The sequence below is a fragment of the Harmonia axyridis genome, chromosome 3 (genome assembly GCF_914767665.1).
Source record: "Harmonia axyridis chromosome 3, icHarAxyr1.1, whole genome shotgun sequence".
Lineage (NCBI taxonomy): Eukaryota > Metazoa > Arthropoda > Insecta > Coleoptera > Coccinellidae > Harmonia > Harmonia axyridis.
Window position 1 is genome coordinate 17,794,751 of NC_059503.1, and position 17,892 is coordinate 17,812,642.

Sequence of the window (17,892 nt, forward strand, 5' to 3'; positions counted from 1 at the left end):
ATTTTAAAAATATGAAAAATGTTGTTCGCCCTGTATCTTCGAAACAAAGAGGTTTTTCAAAAATCATCCAAGGACAAAACATGCTTAAAATAGTCCAAGGAACAACCCCCTGAATTTTTGCCGCATGTTTAGGAAACACCCTGTATATTTTCTATTTTCGATCTCTTATATATTTTTCATAGTAGCGTCTTCGAATCATATCAATACAATTAAGTAATTTTCATGAGGAGTCTTTCGAAACCAAGTAGTAGACATTTGAAATTGAAAAAAAATTCCATCATTTGATTTGGTTATACTGTCATAAATATCGAAAATTCACTTTTAAAATGATCGAAAGAGGTAATAAAAAGAGTGATGAATGAAAGACTAATCTACTGCTTCGACTATTTTCAGGAATGTAGGCAGTATTGTCCATCAACCATCGAAATCCTTTCTCCAACATTTGCTTCTTGAGTTCTAATCCTACAAGCGTTCTAATTTTTTTATTATATTTGTTCAGCCACCTCCTCTGAAACAATAAAAAATAATTATTCAAATATCAAGGAAATTCCAAACGAGCTTACATGAAATGATGATAATAGTTCCATATCCAGTAATTTGGAATTGTAAGGCACCAGAGTTCTATCTTTGAATCCCAGAAATTTGTAACCATGAACTGGTGGTAACCATTTTTTTTCGACTACTTCAACAACATTTTCTAATCTTACGCCGAATTCACCTTCACTATAATACCCTGGTTCTAAAAGCAATAAATATTTTTTCGGCGGCCGTCCGGGAAGTGCTCACTTCCCGGACGCTTTTTTTATGAGAAAGTAGCATTTCCCGGCCTAGTCCGGAAAGTACGTACTTCCCGGACTAGGCCGGAAAAGAATCATAGAATACATAGCAACCGAGATAACGACTGACAGTTCATATGAAATTAGTTGTCAAAAATTTGCATGTTTTTTTATCGCAATCGCAATAAAATATGGAAAGCAGCAGCGATAGTGTTATTTTACATGGTTGCCGAAAAAATATTGTACGCAACACGCCCGAAAATGGTTTTTTTGGACTCACAGACTTCCAGGACTCGCTTACGCTCGTCCTGGAATTTTGTCTATTCGTCCAAAAAAACCCTATTTTCCGGACTTGTTACGTAAATTACTATTTTAGGATGAATTATCACTAGCTTCAAGCTTGGCAAAAAATAATAGATTTGAAAATTATTTCGGGAAAACTATTATAGGCTTAAGAAATGCGAAACTTCCAATGGTCATCTATATAAATTTATAGAATTCCCAGTATGTTTTTTCGTGATAATTTTTTTATTGAACATAATTATCAAAAATATCAATATAATTTTCACACCTACCTAATGATAGAAAATATCCTGGTTTGAAAGTTTGATTACCATAAGATTTGAATTCCACCTTTATAGGAGCTATATAAGTATCAGAAAACAAAATTACATTTCATGTAATACTTTATATATCAATTTTTGTATTACTTAAAATTATCTGAGTTCTTACATTCATGAACTGCAAGAAAAGAACCAACTCCGTGACTAGTAGGGTGAAGGTAATCTAGGCCAACTTCCCATAAAGGTGCTCTTGCCAAAACATCCACTGATGAAACATGCAGATTTTCAGGAAACGTAAGAGTTGACATCTGAATGTGTCCTATCAATACTTTTGTATAGGCTCTTCTCTGTGCTTGGGTTGGAACTCCTAGATGAATTGTTCTGGTAACATCAGTAGTTCCATCTGAAACGAAGTTTGGTTGCTTTTTACTAGCCCGAAAGATGGCGTCGAAGGATGTGTGCTTCTCGTAAGAACGGCACCTCTCGGAACATAGACCCAACGGTTCTACGGCCAAATCACCTTACTCCACTATGAAGTCTTGAGGTGTACTGGGCAGGGGCCACTGAGTTGCCATTTTGATAACTCCATCAGTGGTCCCGCCAAGAAACACCGCAATCCTACGAGAGAGCAGGATACACCTTAAAATTGGATGAGAACGCATCCTCAAAAAAGTTATAAGTAAATGAAATATTATTTATAGATGCAGAATTTTAAAACTCACCTAAATATTGTCCTCCAGAGTCCAATATCAAAGTACTGTTGTTAAAAATGACTTTATTCGTTATATTCCTAGGTTCATACCGGGGATAAGCAGCATTTGTACCAAAGGCGACAATAGTTCTAAAACTATTGCCTATACTCATCTCTTGTGCAAAACGAAACTCGTCAAGTGTCTTCACCAAATCTAATTCAGTGAATACATCATTTTCTTTGAACTGAAAAATGTAAACATATACAAATAAGGAATTGATTGGGAATGGTCAGCAAAACAGTATTTCTAGTTCAGGTCTGGCTATTCAAGAGAGAACTTGTGATACAAGATTGTTCTTTATTTCCTTTCTGATATTAATGTGGTCATGTTACACCACCCACTATATTGCAAGAACCTACCCTTTCATCCAAATAGGCAAAAAATTCACACATAGCTGCAGCATCTCTTATGTGGGCATTTTTCATTCCCTCAATTTCTGTTGGATTTTTCACTGCTTTCATATAAATTATCGGTGAATGATTTGGGAATTGTTTATGCTGTGGTATCAATTCATAAATTGCATGACTTGCTCCTAGGGACATTTCACATAATGTTGGAATGAGAAGACGATTATATGCTTGAGTTTGTGTTGGAAGATCAGTCCACACGTCGTTGTAGTCTTTGAATCTGAAAAAAAGAAAATTTATATTAAGAGCTCCGAAGTACAAAATACCTTTCAGATGGAGATATGGTCGAAAAAATGGCTCAAATTGTACACAGTTTATACATTTTATGACGCAAATTAATCGCTCCTTTCACAATTTAGCTTTTTGCTTTTTTCTATTCATCAGAAAAACAAAAACTTCGTCGAAAAAATCAAAAGAACCCAACACAAAAATGCAATGTAAAAATTCTTATCAACATAATTAATATATGCTAAACGTATTTTTCTCTCACTCACTACTTAATGATATCTCACTTACTCAAACGAATGCTCACTTACTCCTTCAGTATTCAGAAAATGCGCTTTTACATTGTGCTTAATCATTTGTGTTTGGTTTATATACAAAATTACTTTAACCATATCTACAAGAACATAGCTTCTCACGAATGGTGAATAAGGTACATCTCTTCCTCTTATATTCAATAACCAAGCTATTTCATCCAAAGCTGTAACTATTATTGCATCCGCACCTAAAATCCTGGTCTGGTTTCTTAGATCTTCCACTTTTGATATCCAAGACCTTCCTACAAAAAACCCCGAATTATTCAATTACATTTACAATTTCAGCCAGCAATTTGAAATTTTAGAAATTAATTTCTTATTTTAACAATTCTGATTTTCATGATTGATTTATTGATTGGTTCTTTATTATTCTTCTTTCTGATAAGGAACAAAATATCCAAAAAAAAACTAGGTATTTTTTTGTGAATTTATACTTTTGAAGCCAAAAATAAAAAAGGTACCCAAAATTTGCAAGAGGTTTGTTCAAGTAATAACAATATTAACAATCAAGTGTAGAAAAGTATAACTTTTCGAACTATTTAGAAATTTTAGAATTATTCATATAAGTTTCTCAAGAAGTTACCTGCATATTTCTCTTGTTGAATAAAAACACTCTTATTCCTTTTAGTTGGTCTTTCTTTGGTCCAGATCATATCTATAAGATTAATTCCAATAGGAACCAAAGTTAAAGATGTGTTCTTGAAATCACTGATAAATGTTTGCCACATATGCTCTGAAATGAACTTGGGATCCACGCCAATTCTAGCACCTTTTGGAAATTCTTTTTTCAACCATTCTGACATTGTTGGAATATCTCTTTGACCAGATCTCAAGAGTAACCAATCGCAGCTCATCTGATCATCAGCTTCTAAATGGTATCTTCCATCAGTCCACAACGCAGCTTTAGCCTGTGTTACTATAGCAGTTCCATGACTTCCACTGAAGCCTGTTATAAATTGTCTTCTCCGATCATATTCACTAACAAACTCAGTCTGAAAAAGCGAACGTAATGACAACATTTCCATGATCACAATAAACCCATCCCTTCCTTTTTTTTAAAGAGACCAAAACAATGAATGAAACATTTTCATTTCAAATTCAAAATTATGGCAGCCTAACGTTGTTGTGAGTAAACGTATCCCCAAAAAAGTAATAAACATACTTTTATATGCAATAAAGGGTATTGTGACCCAAAAAGAAACAAACTCAAATTATATGGTTGAATTAATACAATGGAAACGAATTTATATTTATAATTCTCATCACCAACCTGATGTTCATCATCAGATGTAATAATGTAACCATCAATTGCATCTTCTCCTATCACTGTTGATTGGTTCATAATTTTTCTTAGTTGGAGCAACGCCATGGTTGTATTCACCCTTGTGGCAGGCAAGACAGCATTCCCCCTTTTAGAGCAAGCTTTCCTGAGCTCTCCAGAAATTCTCATTCTTTCAATTCTCAGTAATTCTTCAGATCTTTCTTTTTCTTCTTCTTTGCGTGCTTCTTCGAGCTTCCTCTTCTCTTCAGATTTTCGAACGGCATCCAGTTTCTTTTGTTCTTCTACTTTTTGAGCATCTGGTGTACTTATTTGCTTTGTTTCGTGATTCGAAGGTGAACAGTTGATGAGTAAAATATGAACTAGAAAAAAAAACCAATTGAAGATTTTGTTTCAAGAGAATAATTTTAATTTAAGAGCACAAACTCCTTTCAGTGGCCCATAGGTATAGAAATGTGAAGTGTCAAGAGAAGGAAATATTCGAAAGTGAAACACACCGATGGAATCATTCAAAAAGATTCTTCGAAACTTTGATAAGCGAGATCTAAGAAATATTCAGATACTTCTCAGATCTAGCAACATCAAAGTTTCGATGCTAAGATTCAGATCTTAGCAAGAATATGCTACACATCTTAACTGGATTCCTTGTAATGCATTGTTGCCTCAGGAAGCACCTCTAGCAGAAAACAAGTGCAGATTCTTTAGAATAATTTTTTATTTCCAATATGGAAAGAATCAGATTTCTGAAATAAAAATTGAAATGAAACGGAATAAAATTTCATTTCGCTCCTTCTTGTATCTGCTGTTTTGACGTCAACAAGTTGCCAGGGTATCATATTCGTGAAGAGGTAAAAGTAAACAATTCCCAAATAGATTGCATTCCCTTCTGCAAACGGACTATCGTGTTGCACGAATCTGAAGGAACAACTTGGCATGGTCCGTATTAAGTTCGAAAACGTCAGAGATACTGTACTTTTAATCTCAATTATGAATCATGGTGAGAATTTATAATCAGAAGTCAAAAGGTCTTTATTTTTTGAGGGGGACATCTTGTGATTGTGAATTTCACGTTCATCCCTTGAAGCATGCATCTGCACTAAGAGTGTTTTTCGTAAGGTTACAACATCAAATGTTGACCAAAAAAACTGTTAGTGTTTAAAAATGAACCGTAGGCAATTCGAAGATTCGAAATTCAATCAAATTTCATTCGAAAACTATTTTATACTATTAACTTATTACTTATTCAAACTATTGTCGTATTGAGTTTTTCTTTAATCAACACCAAAAAATACCCTTCTCATTATTTGTAAAGAAATAATAAATACATGAACAAAAAGTTAGCCAGTTCGGTATCTTCAAAACTGAAATAAAAAAACCGACTCTGTTCTCCAGTATTCATGATAAATGGGAAATCGTTGGATGATAGGGCGTTGGCAATTTGTTGTCTTTGTTCTTGGGTGCGTTCCACAATCAGAACCAGCACATTGTATCGGAAAATACCAGGCATACAGAACGTTTCAAGAAGTGTGTAATTAATAACACGAATTTGCAGAAGCTTCAACCAATAGAATAAATTCCTTATTCCTTCTCTATATATTTTGCGAGAATATAAATTCGTTATTTACCTGTCCTGTTTTCCAATTTTTTCATGAAGATATTCCTATGTAAACTAATTAAACAACAATATTTTCGAATTAATCTTTCAATTCCTTATAATAAAGAATAATGAAAAATTGTCTCAAGATAAGAGTGACCTAAAATCTTTTGTTTCTTTTATTTTGTCGAATTGAATAGGTTCCACTGAATTTTCAATATTACTCATTTAGAAATGGGAAGAATACAAAAGAGTATAAAAAACAGAAAATATCACAAACATTTTTTCAATAAAATCCTTGCGAGTTAATATTGAATTATGTAATACGAATTTTCAATATTTTACATTTGGATCATAATATGTATTTGGAATTATTTAGACTAGATCATATGAAAAAGCTCACTATACTCAACCGCAACATCCTGTAAACATCATTTTTAAAAATTTTATTTATCATACCTACATATTATTGTGTTAGTTATATCTTCAAAACGAAAAAAAAAAGAAAAAAAATCGTATGCTTATAAATTGAGTCGGAAAGCTTGTTTTGTTATTTTGTGTACGTCCCTATAGTTAGAATAAGGATCGAAAATGTCCAACATCAGAACACCAGTAGACAACCAACTCCTTGAGTTCTCTACAAAAAATAAGGTATTTACTTACAGTTACAGTATATTGTTTCAATTTTTGTAATGCTGAGAAATGTTTTGGTTCTTTTCATGAAAAATAACAGTTGCTTCATGTAAAATTTAGTGCTGTCGAACTGTTGAAAGTTCAAGCAAACATTCAAAAGAAGAAGAAAGTCAGGATTTTGTGAGTGCTCGCTCATTAATGTGCCATCGGAGACCACATATAGCTATATTCAGTTCTGTAGTCTCCAAGGGCACAATAGACGCATGAGTGAGCTAGCGCTCAAAAGCTCCTGTCTTCACGTAAGTGCTTCTCTCAATTTTTAATTTTAGAAACCCGAAATTGAATCTGCAACAACAACCACTGGTCAGCCTTTGACGTACAAAGATGCTAGTCTAACAGTAGGACCGAAAGGGCCAATCCTTTTTCAGGACTATTATCTGTACGATGAATTGGGTCATTTTAGCAGAGAGAGGGTTCCTGAAAGGGTCGTACATGCTAAAGGAGCTGGTGCTTTCGGATACTTCGAAGTCACCCATGATATCACCAAATATACTGCAGCCAAAGTTTTTTCTCACATTGGAAAGAAGACTCCTATTGCTGTTAGGTTCTCGCAGGTTGCTGGAGAAATGGGTAAGAAAATTCATTGAGACTAGTAGTATAGGATCCCAATATAAAACGACCTTCACCGAGATGCTTATTTGATAAAACGTATTTTATATTTAATTTAACATGTCAATAAATATATCACATATGGGTTGCCTAACAAATTTTAGTCCAGAGTAGGTTTAATTAATAATTAAAAAAAAAATTTTTTTCGAACATTTCACCGGTTTGCTTATTAGATAAATTCTATACCCATCAAAAGTATGAAGCCCATAGAATGTGCAAACGTTAGGTTGCCTATTTTTTTCCGGTCACAACTCTCTGGTAGCCAGGTATAAACAGGTCAATCTATACTAGCATTTTGCAACGGTCTGACTATTTAATCAAAATCAATAAAATTGAATATTATTTCATTATGAACACGGTGGTATAGGGTTGCCTGCGAAAAATCAGTTCAGAATCCCGGTTGTCGAATTTTAAAAAATTAAATATTGCTGCGAGTGAATGTGTGCGACTGAGAGATACGAGTCTATCGCTATCCTTTTCATTTCCAAGAACAAATAGCATGCGCACTCTCTTTCTTTCACAGGACGGACTTCAAACAGCTGCTATGCTGTGTCCTCTTCTATCGCATGAGATGGTTGATTGGGACCTCTCAGTCGCACACATTCACTCGCAGCAATATTTAACTTTTTAAAATTCGACAACCGGGATTCTGGACTGATTTTTCGCAGGCAACCCTATACCACCGTGTTCATAATGAAATAATCTTTAATTATATTGATTTTGATTAAATAGTCAGACCGTTGCAAAATGCTAGTATAGATTGACCTGTTTATACCTGGCAACCCGAGAGTTGTGACCGGAAAAAAATAAGCAACCTAACGTTTGCACATTCTATGGGCTTCATACTTTCGATTGGTATTGAATTCATCTAATAAGCAAACCGGTGAAATGTTCGAAAAAAAATTTTTTTTTAATTATTAATTAAACCTACTCTGGACTAAAATTTGTTAGGCAACCTATATGTGATACATTTATTGACATGTTAAATTAAATATAAAATACGTTTTATCAAATAAGCATCTCGGTGAAGGTCGTTTTATATCGGGATCTTAGACTATAGGATTCATCAGTGAAAAGTACCCACTGTATTTAGTATATACCTAGTAACACCTAGTTTTGAATTAGATGATCTTATGTTGTGAATTTCTCGATCAAAAATTTTTATGAATTGGATTACTTGATTCGGTTCATAAATTGTGTTCTCGAACTATAGGAGGATCAATGTGGTAAAACAGCCAGTTTCAACACCAAATCCCAAGCTATTAGCTCTTATATTTTACGAGAAAAATTTAATTATACATGATCAGTCGTGTCACAATTTTTGATCCAAATTCATATTCCAATTCGTTAGGGAAAATTCAATCACCCACTGAATTTTTTTCAAAAGAATCAAATATCACGAGGTTTTCATAATATCTAAATTTTTTTTTCCTTATAATTCCTCAACAACAAAAACTGAATCATCAGGTAATTTTATATTTCTCGAAAAAATCATATTTCATTTCTATTTTTATCCGTTGCATATATGTATTTTAGTGACTGAATGTAACATGAAAAATAACAACCTTATCAACATACTGAGTCTATGAAATTTCAAAATTGAAAAATATGACAATTTTCCACTTCCCCAATTTATCTTTCAGGTTATCCAGATACAGTAAGAGATGTAAGAGGTTTCGCAATCAAGTTTTACACGGAAGACGGTATATGGGATCTTGTTGGCAACAACACACCAATTTTCTTCATAAGAGACCCCATCTTATTCCCAAGCTTCATCCACATCTTGAAAAGAAACCCCACAACTCATATTAGACCTGACTATGACATGTTTTGGGACTTCATATCTCTAAGACCAGAATCAACCCATCAAACCATGGTATTGTTCTCAGACAGGGGTATTCCTGATGGTTATAGATATATGCACGGCTATGGATCGAACACGTTTGCTTTCGTCAATGCTGAGGGAAAATTTTATTACTGCAAATTTCATTATTTAAGTGATCAAGGTATGTAGGCTGTTTCCGTTAAAAACATTACGCTTGCGCATGATTTTTGATTATTTTTATTTAGAGAATTGGGGCTTAAAACAGGTGTGGAACTCAAAAACAGCAACCACAATAGAGAATATCAAGAAAAAAAATTTCACTCGAAAATAGGTCTTACATGCATAATTACATTACGTATAAACTAAGTAACAAACAGAACTTCAATCAAGACTTGTATAGAGCACAATCAAAGTTAATGATAGATTCCAACAGTCGAGACTGTAATTGTAAAAAGGTTCAAACTGAGTTTTCCGTTTTCTGTATTGAGGTCGGTTTTTGCTGATTGTTTGATTGTCCAGAAACTTATTGTATTCCGTCCCTCAAGAGTATTCTTATACCATGCTTTGTCAGGCTTCCAAAAGGGATTTACAGTTATGAATAAACGACTTGTCACTGAATTTTATTTTTAATGGAACTAATAGTTTTTCTCTAGCCTGTATATAGTTTTTTAGAAAATAGGAGAGGTGGTAATGAATATTACCTCTTCGGGAGATCACTTTCACAAACTGAAGACAGAAACACATAAAACTGCGCTCAATTTCCTTGTTTACGAATTCTAACCTCCGAATCGCATCTTGGTGTTTCAATTCTTGCACCAATTGCGTTTGGACAAGGGTTGTAGCTTTAGATCTTTGTGAAAAATGCAGTGTAGCAATGATCTATGCACATTCAAAACACTTGCAAGCTTCAGAATGGGGAGGTCGGGATCATCACGAACAGAGTATCTTCTTCTTAGTACGCCGTCTCCTAACGAAGGTTGGCGATCCATCTGGCAATCAAAACTCTAGATGTAGCTGTCCTAAAAATGTCGGTGGAGGTGCAACCAAACCATCTTCTCAAATCCTTCAGCCAAGAATTCTGTCTTCTACCCACCGATCTTCTGCCCTGTGTCTTTCCTTCTACCATCAACCTAAGAAGCTCATATTTCGCATATTTTCCTTGGAGAAAAATCTGATAGTCCACTAATTAGGTACAATATTAAAAGTTTAGAGTACCAAACAGATAAAATTTCAATGGATATATACATTCTGGCATAATACTAAACCTGAAAGAATTCAAGGTCTAATAATGCATAAATGACAAAAAGATGAAGATAAATATTACTTTTGGTTCTTATACTTTCTGCGAAATTTATACTGTATCTTATTTTTGTTATAGGCATACGAAATTCAAGGTCTAATAATGCATAAATGACAAAAAGATGAAAATAAATATTACTTTTGGTTCTTATACTTTCTACGATATGTATACCATATCTTATTTTGTTATAGGCATACGAAATTTGCTGTCAGATGAAGCGACAAAGATTGCTGGAGAAGATCCAGAATACTCAATAAGAGATCTTTACAACAGTATCGCTAATGGAAATTATCCCTCTTGGACTTTTTACGTACAAATAATGACTCCAGAACAAGCTGCAACCTATGCGTATGATCCCTTCGATGTCACCAAAGTTTGGCTGCATGCCGATTTTCCTCTTATACAAGTTGGGAGATTTGTTCTGAATAAGAATCAAGTTAACTATTTCGCAGAAGTCGAACAGATAGCTTTCGATGTGGCTCATCTTATACCAGGTGAATATAAAGATAATTAACTCATATTTATCATCATACCTACTATTACTGAATAAGCGACTTCTTGTTAGGCATAGAACCCAGCCCAGATAGAATGCTACAAGGCAGGCTTTTCAATTATGGTGACACCCACAGATACCGCTTAGGTGTAAACAGCAACCAACTTCCAGTCAACAGTCCTTTCCGAATGAAAAATTTCAGCAGAGACGGTACAATGACTTTCGAGAGTCAAGGAGGCGCTCCAAACTACCACCCAAACAGCTTTGGAGGCCCGGAATCAGATTTAAGAGCAAAAGCATTGGCTCCCATCCTACCAATAGCTGGTGATGCAGCAAGGTACGATAATGGTCTGAACGACAACTTCAGCCAGGCCAGATTGCTTTATGAGCGTGTTTTGACCCCTTTGGAAAGGAGAAGATTGGTTGATAATATCGTGGATTGGTTACGTAGGGCCAATGCGGTGATACAAGAAAGAGCGATCAGAAACTTCGCTCAAGTTAATGAAGATTTTGGTAGACTTATTAGGGAAGGAATTCTGGCGAAAAGTCATGTCTCTGCTCATGTTTAATTGATTTGATAGGATTGAAATTTGTCAATTTTGGTATTTTCTAATAAAGTTTTATATTTGCATTACATTACTTTGTTCTCTTGCTCTCTATATTTCCTTTTCTGTCCTATCTTTTTATCTTTCATATATTTTCTTCAGGAATATTCACAATGTACCTTCCAGGAAATTTGATACCAGAAACTTCAAAAGTGAGCATATTCTTCATATTAACCGAAGATCAAAGTTAAATCCTTGTAACGTGTAAAATGTATGAAAATTGTGGAACTTAATCTTAAAGTTAAGTCTAAATCGAGATATTGAAGGTTGAGTGATGCTACATTTGTTATTGTTTGAAAAATGGATAAAAATGAATTTCGTGTATTGACAATGCTTTTTGTCACAAATCGATGAAAACTGAATTGAACGAATTGTGCTTCCAAGTGCTTAATCACCCAGCTTATTTTTCTGATCTGGCCTCCAGTAATGACTGGATTTTTCCAGACATCAGAAGGATGCTCCACAGAAAGATACTTTTCCTATCTACAATATAATTTGAGGGCGTATTCGTCATCAGCGAATAAAATCTTATCGGTTGAGACCATACTCGGCACAAAATTCTAAAATTACAGTCATAGTGACTAAAAAAAATTGTTCAAAGAACAAGCTCTCAGAAGGAAAACTTTTCTGCCAAATTTCAAACAAAACAACATTAAAAATTTGAATCTATGAGGCGAGTTGTAGTTCACTAATTAAATGAAAATAACTTTGACAGCTAAATCGTTTTCGAGAATTAATCGAAGTGTAAAAATAAATTTCCTGACTAATTTTCATTCATATTTCGGTTCAATGTTGAAATGAGATAGATAATTTTAACCACTAAGTCATCCATCAATCTGACTCACACTAAATTGAATTTCATTTTTCTAATCGTATGTATATTCAGAATCATTTTCTTTTTTTTTTTAATTTCAACGAATATAAAAAAGGTCACACTTATTTGAAATGCTTATGAAATGAAAAACTATATAAAATTGGTTATTCAATTCGAAATTGTTATTTCGCTTAAATACGTATAATTGAATGATAACCTTTGATGCATTTTCATTTTTGCAATCTCAGCATTTGCCATAATAATCAGTGCGAATGAACTCAGTAGAACTGAAAAATCCCTATTGAATATCAATTACACGATTGGAAAAGAATTTGTCTCTATATCGAGTAGCAAATATATGCTAACAAACATCTTTGAATCCATATATTTCAACTCTTCCTGTTTCTAACGTAAAAGACTATTACTGGAGGTAGAAAATAGGGTCAACCGGAACTTGAACTTTTCCTTCACAATTAGTGACATTTCACTTGATTCGACTAGATTTAGGGTTGGGTATTGATCGATTTTTGCGATGTGCTTTCTTATAAGGAAGTTATCGTATTCCCAAATGATTATTTGAAAGGCGCAGCCATTGCGAGAAAAATACAATGGTATTGAAATTTTGCGGAAATAAAGTCATTTTTACTCTTAATCAATCCTGAATTGGACTATTCATTCTATGCACATTCCTGCAAAATTCAAGGAAGTAACTTTTTATTGAGTTGTTATTCTGCGTTTAATTTCAGTTCAATCATAAATAGAATTGTTAGTTAATATTCACTTCAACTATGATATTTTGTTGTGAACCCCTCTAAAATTCTACGCTTTTCTTTTGAAAGGCATGATAATGCATAACTGTAATCATTTTTTCAAAAATTTAAAATAAACTATAAGTATAGAAATAATTATTGTCGCTTTGCATTCATTGACTCAAAAGAGAAAAACTACACTGCAACCTGCCTTGAACAATTCATTTAATTTTTACATAATTAAAATATTTGATCACGAATTTACATTATTCTTATTTTGTTTATCTTGAATTGAGACTTATTTCAGAAAATTATGTGATTTATTGACCATAAAATAGATTTTATGAGCTGTATACTGCTCAAGAAAAATAAACATATAATTCAAATTATCGTGTCGTTAAACTTCTGAAAATATTTGACTTCGAATATAAAAATGCATATGTTAATATCGAAATATCGGAGGCAAACATTAAGAAAATTTTTGTTATCGCAAAATCTCGTTTTACAATTTTATACAAATTGAATTCCCATTTAAGAAAAAAATTGCATTACTTTACGACTTTTCGATGAAACACTACTATATTTCTTTTTTCCCTTATATATCATATACCTATTTTTAACATAATAAAATATTTTTTATGTTTAGCAGAAACTTACATAAAAAATGAATTATGATATTCCATTTTAACGCCTTCGCAAACATTTCTGTCACAAAACTATACGGTCACGAAACGAGGTTACGATGCATACATTCGTGCAAAAATAAATTTACAAATATACGGAGCGCGAAGTATGAAATATTCGAACACACAGATTTACGCATGCGCAATGACAATCAACATTTTCAAATATCTTATTCTGATTTTCCCCACGCGCCACTTTTTCAAGATTTCTTCACTCAAAGTTGTCGTTCACCCTCCGAGTGTTTCTTATCATGTGAAACTTTCTCAAGCGAAGCCTGACATATTTATAGGAATTTTACTATTACATCGAGACACCTTACTAAAAAGTGTCTTGAGTTTCTTACAGACCGAAAACACTCAAATTTGAAAACGAAGAAATTAATATGAAATCTTTTTTTTTGAAAATTGCGCAATCCTTCTACAATGTTCCTGTGGTTTTTAACATAGATATATCCTAGACCGATACCTAATTTGCCGCCCTACCAAAAATCAACTCTGCAGAATGGAAAAAAATTATTATTGGGTAATCCGATCCTTATGCACAGATATGAAAAAATTGGAGGCATCTCTTTGCATAATTTTAATACTAACATAAGAGAAGTATTTATTAACAAAAAGCAACAATTTCAAAACCTGTATAAAAATATTCATTTTAGGATTTGTAAGAAAAAATAAACCTTTTTCCTTTCCCTTCATAATACTCGCATTACTGTTCTCTCATATTTTTGAGTGGTAGCGAAATTTTTTCTAGTACGCTGACTATAACTTTTTCAAAATCAACACCAGCAGTTATTTCAAAAGGAAAAAAATCCTAAAGAAAACCTTCCGATTCTCATAATTCCTTCTTTACTATTATTCATGAAATGATAGATGGAATACTTTGGTATATCTTAAAATCTCTTCTTAAATGGCATATATTCTAGGTAACTTGAATCATAGAAATTACCATTGTATAAGGATACATTTTTTTCGATATTGAATATTCTTTGATCGCATAACCAGATCATCAATGTTTTGATTTTTCCCTTAAATTATTAATCGTGTTCTTGAGCTTGGGAGATCAATGCGGTGAAACAACCAATTTTGTAACAAATTTTATGCAAATATCTCTCATAAAAAAGTTCTAAATGGCGAAGGCAATTTTTTTTCTATTCGATTTTTGTATATTATGCAAAGTGGTAATTTCAAAGAGAGTCAAAAATGTTTTCCTTGTCCTATTCAGAAGGATATTGATAATAATGAACCAAAATCGGTTGCTCTACCTCATTGACTGCTAGCTCTGAAATTTTGATTTTGAAGGCTAAAAAATAAGGCATCAAAAAAATTTTTTTAACGAAAAATTGACGACATTCCACCATGAAATGTCATACAATTCTAATTCTCATAGTTCCAGAGCATTTGAATCTTACCGTTACGTATTTGTGGATACATATTTAATATTGCTATTTATTATGATTTGTTTTCATACATATTGAGATACCTACTTCATGATAAAAGAGGTAACAATCATCAATAAGTTTTAATTTCCAGTGTTTTTTCATAGGTTCCCTCAGCATTTGGATAAGGAATGAGAATATTGAATGAAACAACAAACTTGAGTTTTTTAAATCAGTTTTAATAAATATGGTAATTCAAGTCAAAAAAAAAAGTTGATTTATACAAAACGTTAAAAGGATTAAAAATATAATATAGATATTTACAATTATTTTGTATTTTACAAAATACATCTTTGAATGGATAGGGCTCGAATGTCTCAATTGAAAATTTGAAGTCAAAGCAATCATCTTTCAAATATACTTATCTGATGAGCCATTGGGAAAACATTTTCAGAGTTTATAATATAAAATAATGAATAATTTCATTTTTTATATCAAAACATTTTATAATTCCTACAAACTACCTCAGATCAATTCGTACTGGAATATATTGATGCTAAATACTTTTAAATATATGACTCTATTATCAACAACTTCTATAAATACAAACACAATAATTATGTAAATTATTTCAAATATCACTTGCTATGACTTAAAATTCTAAATTAAGAAATCCATATTCTGAAGAATTCACAGAACCTTCAGTTACATACATAATACAGATAACGAAAACAAATCTTATTTCCTGAAAATATAAATGCGTTCATCGATTTGAGAGGTAAGAGCAAATAGAAAAAAAAAAATCTCACTTATTTTTACTCCCTACTTCAACAAGTATGAAGAATATCAGCTACAATCTTCAATAAATTTGAAGGTAAATATCTAATCTCATAAATTCTAAAGTGAACTTTTCTCAATCGAGACATTGTCCCATTGGAACATTATTTCCAATTTCAACTATCAGAAGAAACTATATACATTTTTAAAGGTATTATAAAATCACATATTCATTCTAACAAACCATCCACTCGTCATCTCTACTCAATCCTGTACACCCCAGTGCATTTAAAATAAAATAAATTACTTAACTATTAACCTCAATTCACCTAGTTTACAATTTTAAGTTAGTTTTCATTACACTATCGCCTCTCTGTAGTAAGGATTCACTCCTTTGATTGGAAGAGGATGAGCTTCTGTATTAAAAACCCACTCATCTAGAGAGATCAGATTATCATCTGAGAATATCAAGTACAAGTACTGAAACAAAAAATATGAGTCAGTTAAAATTTTAGAAATAAAAAAAGGTATATGCGAGGTTTGAGCTGATAAGAAACTACAAAAATGCTGAAACAAAGTGAGTTTCAAAGTTATACATAAAATTCAACTATAGATAGCTTTCATGTAATAAAGCACTTTTTTCATTTACAGTTTTGACTCAGGTAAAAAGTTATTCATTTCCAGTCGTTCTCTCAAAGTAAAATCAATCAATCAAATCATCAAAATCATTATAAATATATTAATTATCATTAAGGAACAGTAATAAAACTATTCAAAAATGAAAATAAATAAAATCGATTCAGAAAACATATTTAGAATAATGAAATTAAAATTTTAACACCCTGTATCTTTTCAACCGAACCGAATATGGAAAAATGATAAAAAAACGAAAGTATTTTGTTTGACGAGAAGAATCTATAGTTAAATTTAATGTACATTTAAACTTACCCTGTTGCTGGATATTATATGAAAAATTGTTATTTTAAGCTTTATTTTTATTTTTTCAACAACTTGCAAGTTCATTTTAACTACAAGTGCGGTAAGCATTTTCAGAACAATCTTAGCCTTAGGTTATATCATGATAAGTTTGAACTGATAGCCTCAAACTCATGTATTTATATCCATCAAAGGCGGTGGTGTGTCCTGCACTCATTAGTTTAAGACCCATCTTTTTATTCAGAGTAATTGTTTGTATTGTTGTAACTCATTAGTATAATAAAAATTAATATTTATTTTCGGCAAACTTGTGATTTTTGCTTTTTTTCTCAACTCTTGAAGGAACATTCCAAACTGAAGGGTTCGTCAATAAAAATTATAACACATCAATTATTTCATGACTGATAAGTGTGAGATAGTAAGCAATAGAAAACGTTAGAAATCGGATCATTCAACAAGTAATCGATGACAATTTTGGGAAAAAAATAATTTTGTCCATTTTACCCTTGATGACTTTAAACAAACTGTAGATTTGGCGCTCAGAAAATGCGCAAATTTTAACTACGTTCAAAACAATGTTATTCCATAGACCATAACATGATTACTTACTTTAAGTGTTTCTGCTAAAAAGAAACTCTGCTGCACATCATCTTGTTGAGGTTCTTCTGTATACACATTTTTCAAACCTGTATATCCTCCATTAACTCTGCAATGCTTCTCCAGAGCCTGAAAAAATATTTATTCATTTCCAGTTCGTTCTCCAGAAAATGGGAATAGTTACCTGTGCTGCCTCCCATGCCCAATCTCTATATTTAGAGTCTTTAGTTAATCTATATAAATAAAAATATGATTCAATAACTTCTGGTCTGAGTATATAGTATTTTTCTGTACTTTTGAGCGCTCTAGCTTCAGCGCCCTCCGTAAATCTGAACGCTTCAGGTCCCAATTTCGTATATGAACGATCATAAGATTCATGACAAGTCTTTGTTATACCTTTACCAACGTCCATATATTTATCTGACATATGATTTTTAAGAGTATTGGATCCTAAGGCTAGTAGACCACCTGGAAATTATTGTTATGAATTAATAAAATGTTCTGGCCAAAATATAAATTAAAAAT

General features: G+C 32.5%; 3 protein-coding genes across 4 annotated transcripts in view; 1 reads left to right on the forward strand and 2 right to left on the reverse strand.

The window, feature by feature from the left end:
• Nucleotides 1-165: 165 nt before the first annotated feature.
• LOC123675102 (xaa-Pro aminopeptidase 1-like) lies at nucleotides 166-13,795 on the reverse strand. Its single transcript, XM_045610350.1, has 10 exons — nucleotides 13,656-13,795; nucleotides 4,308-4,678; nucleotides 3,621-4,029; nucleotides 3,015-3,279; nucleotides 2,451-2,718; nucleotides 2,062-2,275; nucleotides 1,509-1,742; nucleotides 1,352-1,420; nucleotides 564-739; nucleotides 166-508 (listed from the first exon to the last, which is right to left on the reverse strand). Exons 1-10 carry the CDS (start codon nucleotides 13,699-13,701, stop codon nucleotides 299-301), a joined length of 2,262 nt encoding a protein of 753 aa, XP_045466306.1. The 5' UTR covers nucleotides 13,702-13,795; the 3' UTR covers nucleotides 166-298.
• Nucleotides 6,399-11,466, forward strand: LOC123675105 (catalase-like). Its single transcript, XM_045610354.1, has 5 exons — nucleotides 6,399-6,561; nucleotides 6,873-7,173; nucleotides 8,856-9,218; nucleotides 10,529-10,831; nucleotides 10,903-11,466. The coding sequence occupies exons 1-5, from the start codon at nucleotides 6,502-6,504 to the stop codon at nucleotides 11,397-11,399; spliced, it is 1,524 nt and encodes a 507-aa protein (XP_045466310.1). The 5' UTR covers nucleotides 6,399-6,501; the 3' UTR covers nucleotides 11,400-11,466.
• A 1,480-nt stretch (nucleotides 13,796-15,275) lies between the features above and the next one.
• Nucleotides 15,276-17,892, reverse strand: part of LOC123676884 (mannosyl-oligosaccharide alpha-1,2-mannosidase IA-like) — a 34,525-nt gene continuing 31,908 nt past the window's right edge. For both annotated transcript variants that reach the window (XM_045613147.1, XM_045613148.1), the window contains exons 6-8: nucleotides 17,552-17,835; nucleotides 17,380-17,496; nucleotides 15,276-16,314 (exon numbers count right to left, since the gene is read on the reverse strand). In XM_045613147.1, the coding sequence (XP_045469103.1) occupies nucleotides 16,192-16,314; nucleotides 17,380-17,496; nucleotides 17,552-17,835 (524 nt within the window). In that variant the 3' untranslated portion in view covers nucleotides 15,276-16,191. The remainder of the gene's footprint in view (nucleotides 16,315-17,379; nucleotides 17,497-17,551; nucleotides 17,836-17,892) is intronic.

What these genes read in the sequence shown, in the direction of transcription:
- LOC123675105 (XM_045610354.1), top strand. Translation starts at nt 6,502, where the DNA reads ATGTCCAACATCAGAACACCAGTAGACAACCAACTCCTTGAGTTCTCT. An exon ending in GCAGGTTGCTGGAGAAATGG is followed by an intron (nt 7,174 to 8,855) that starts GTAAGAAAATTC and finishes TTTATCTTTCAG; the next exon opens with GTTATCCAGATACAGTAAGA. An exon ending in TGTGGCTCATCTTATACCAG is followed by an intron (nt 10,832 to 10,902) that starts GTGAATATAAAG and finishes ACTTCTTGTTAG; the next exon opens with GCATAGAACCCAGCCCAGAT.
- LOC123675102 (XM_045610350.1), bottom strand. Translation starts at nt 13,701, where the DNA reads ATGTTTGCGAAGGCGTTAAAATGGAATATCATAATTCATTTTTTAT. An exon ending in GTAAGTGAGCATTCGTTTGA is followed by an intron (nt 2,719 to 3,014) that starts GTAAGTGAGATA and finishes TCTTTTTTTCAG; the next exon opens with ATTCAAAGACTACAACGACG. An exon ending in AACTATTATCATCATTTCAT is followed by an intron (nt 509 to 563) that starts GTAAGCTCGTTT and finishes TTATTGTTTCAG; the next exon opens with AGGAGGTGGCTGAACAAATA.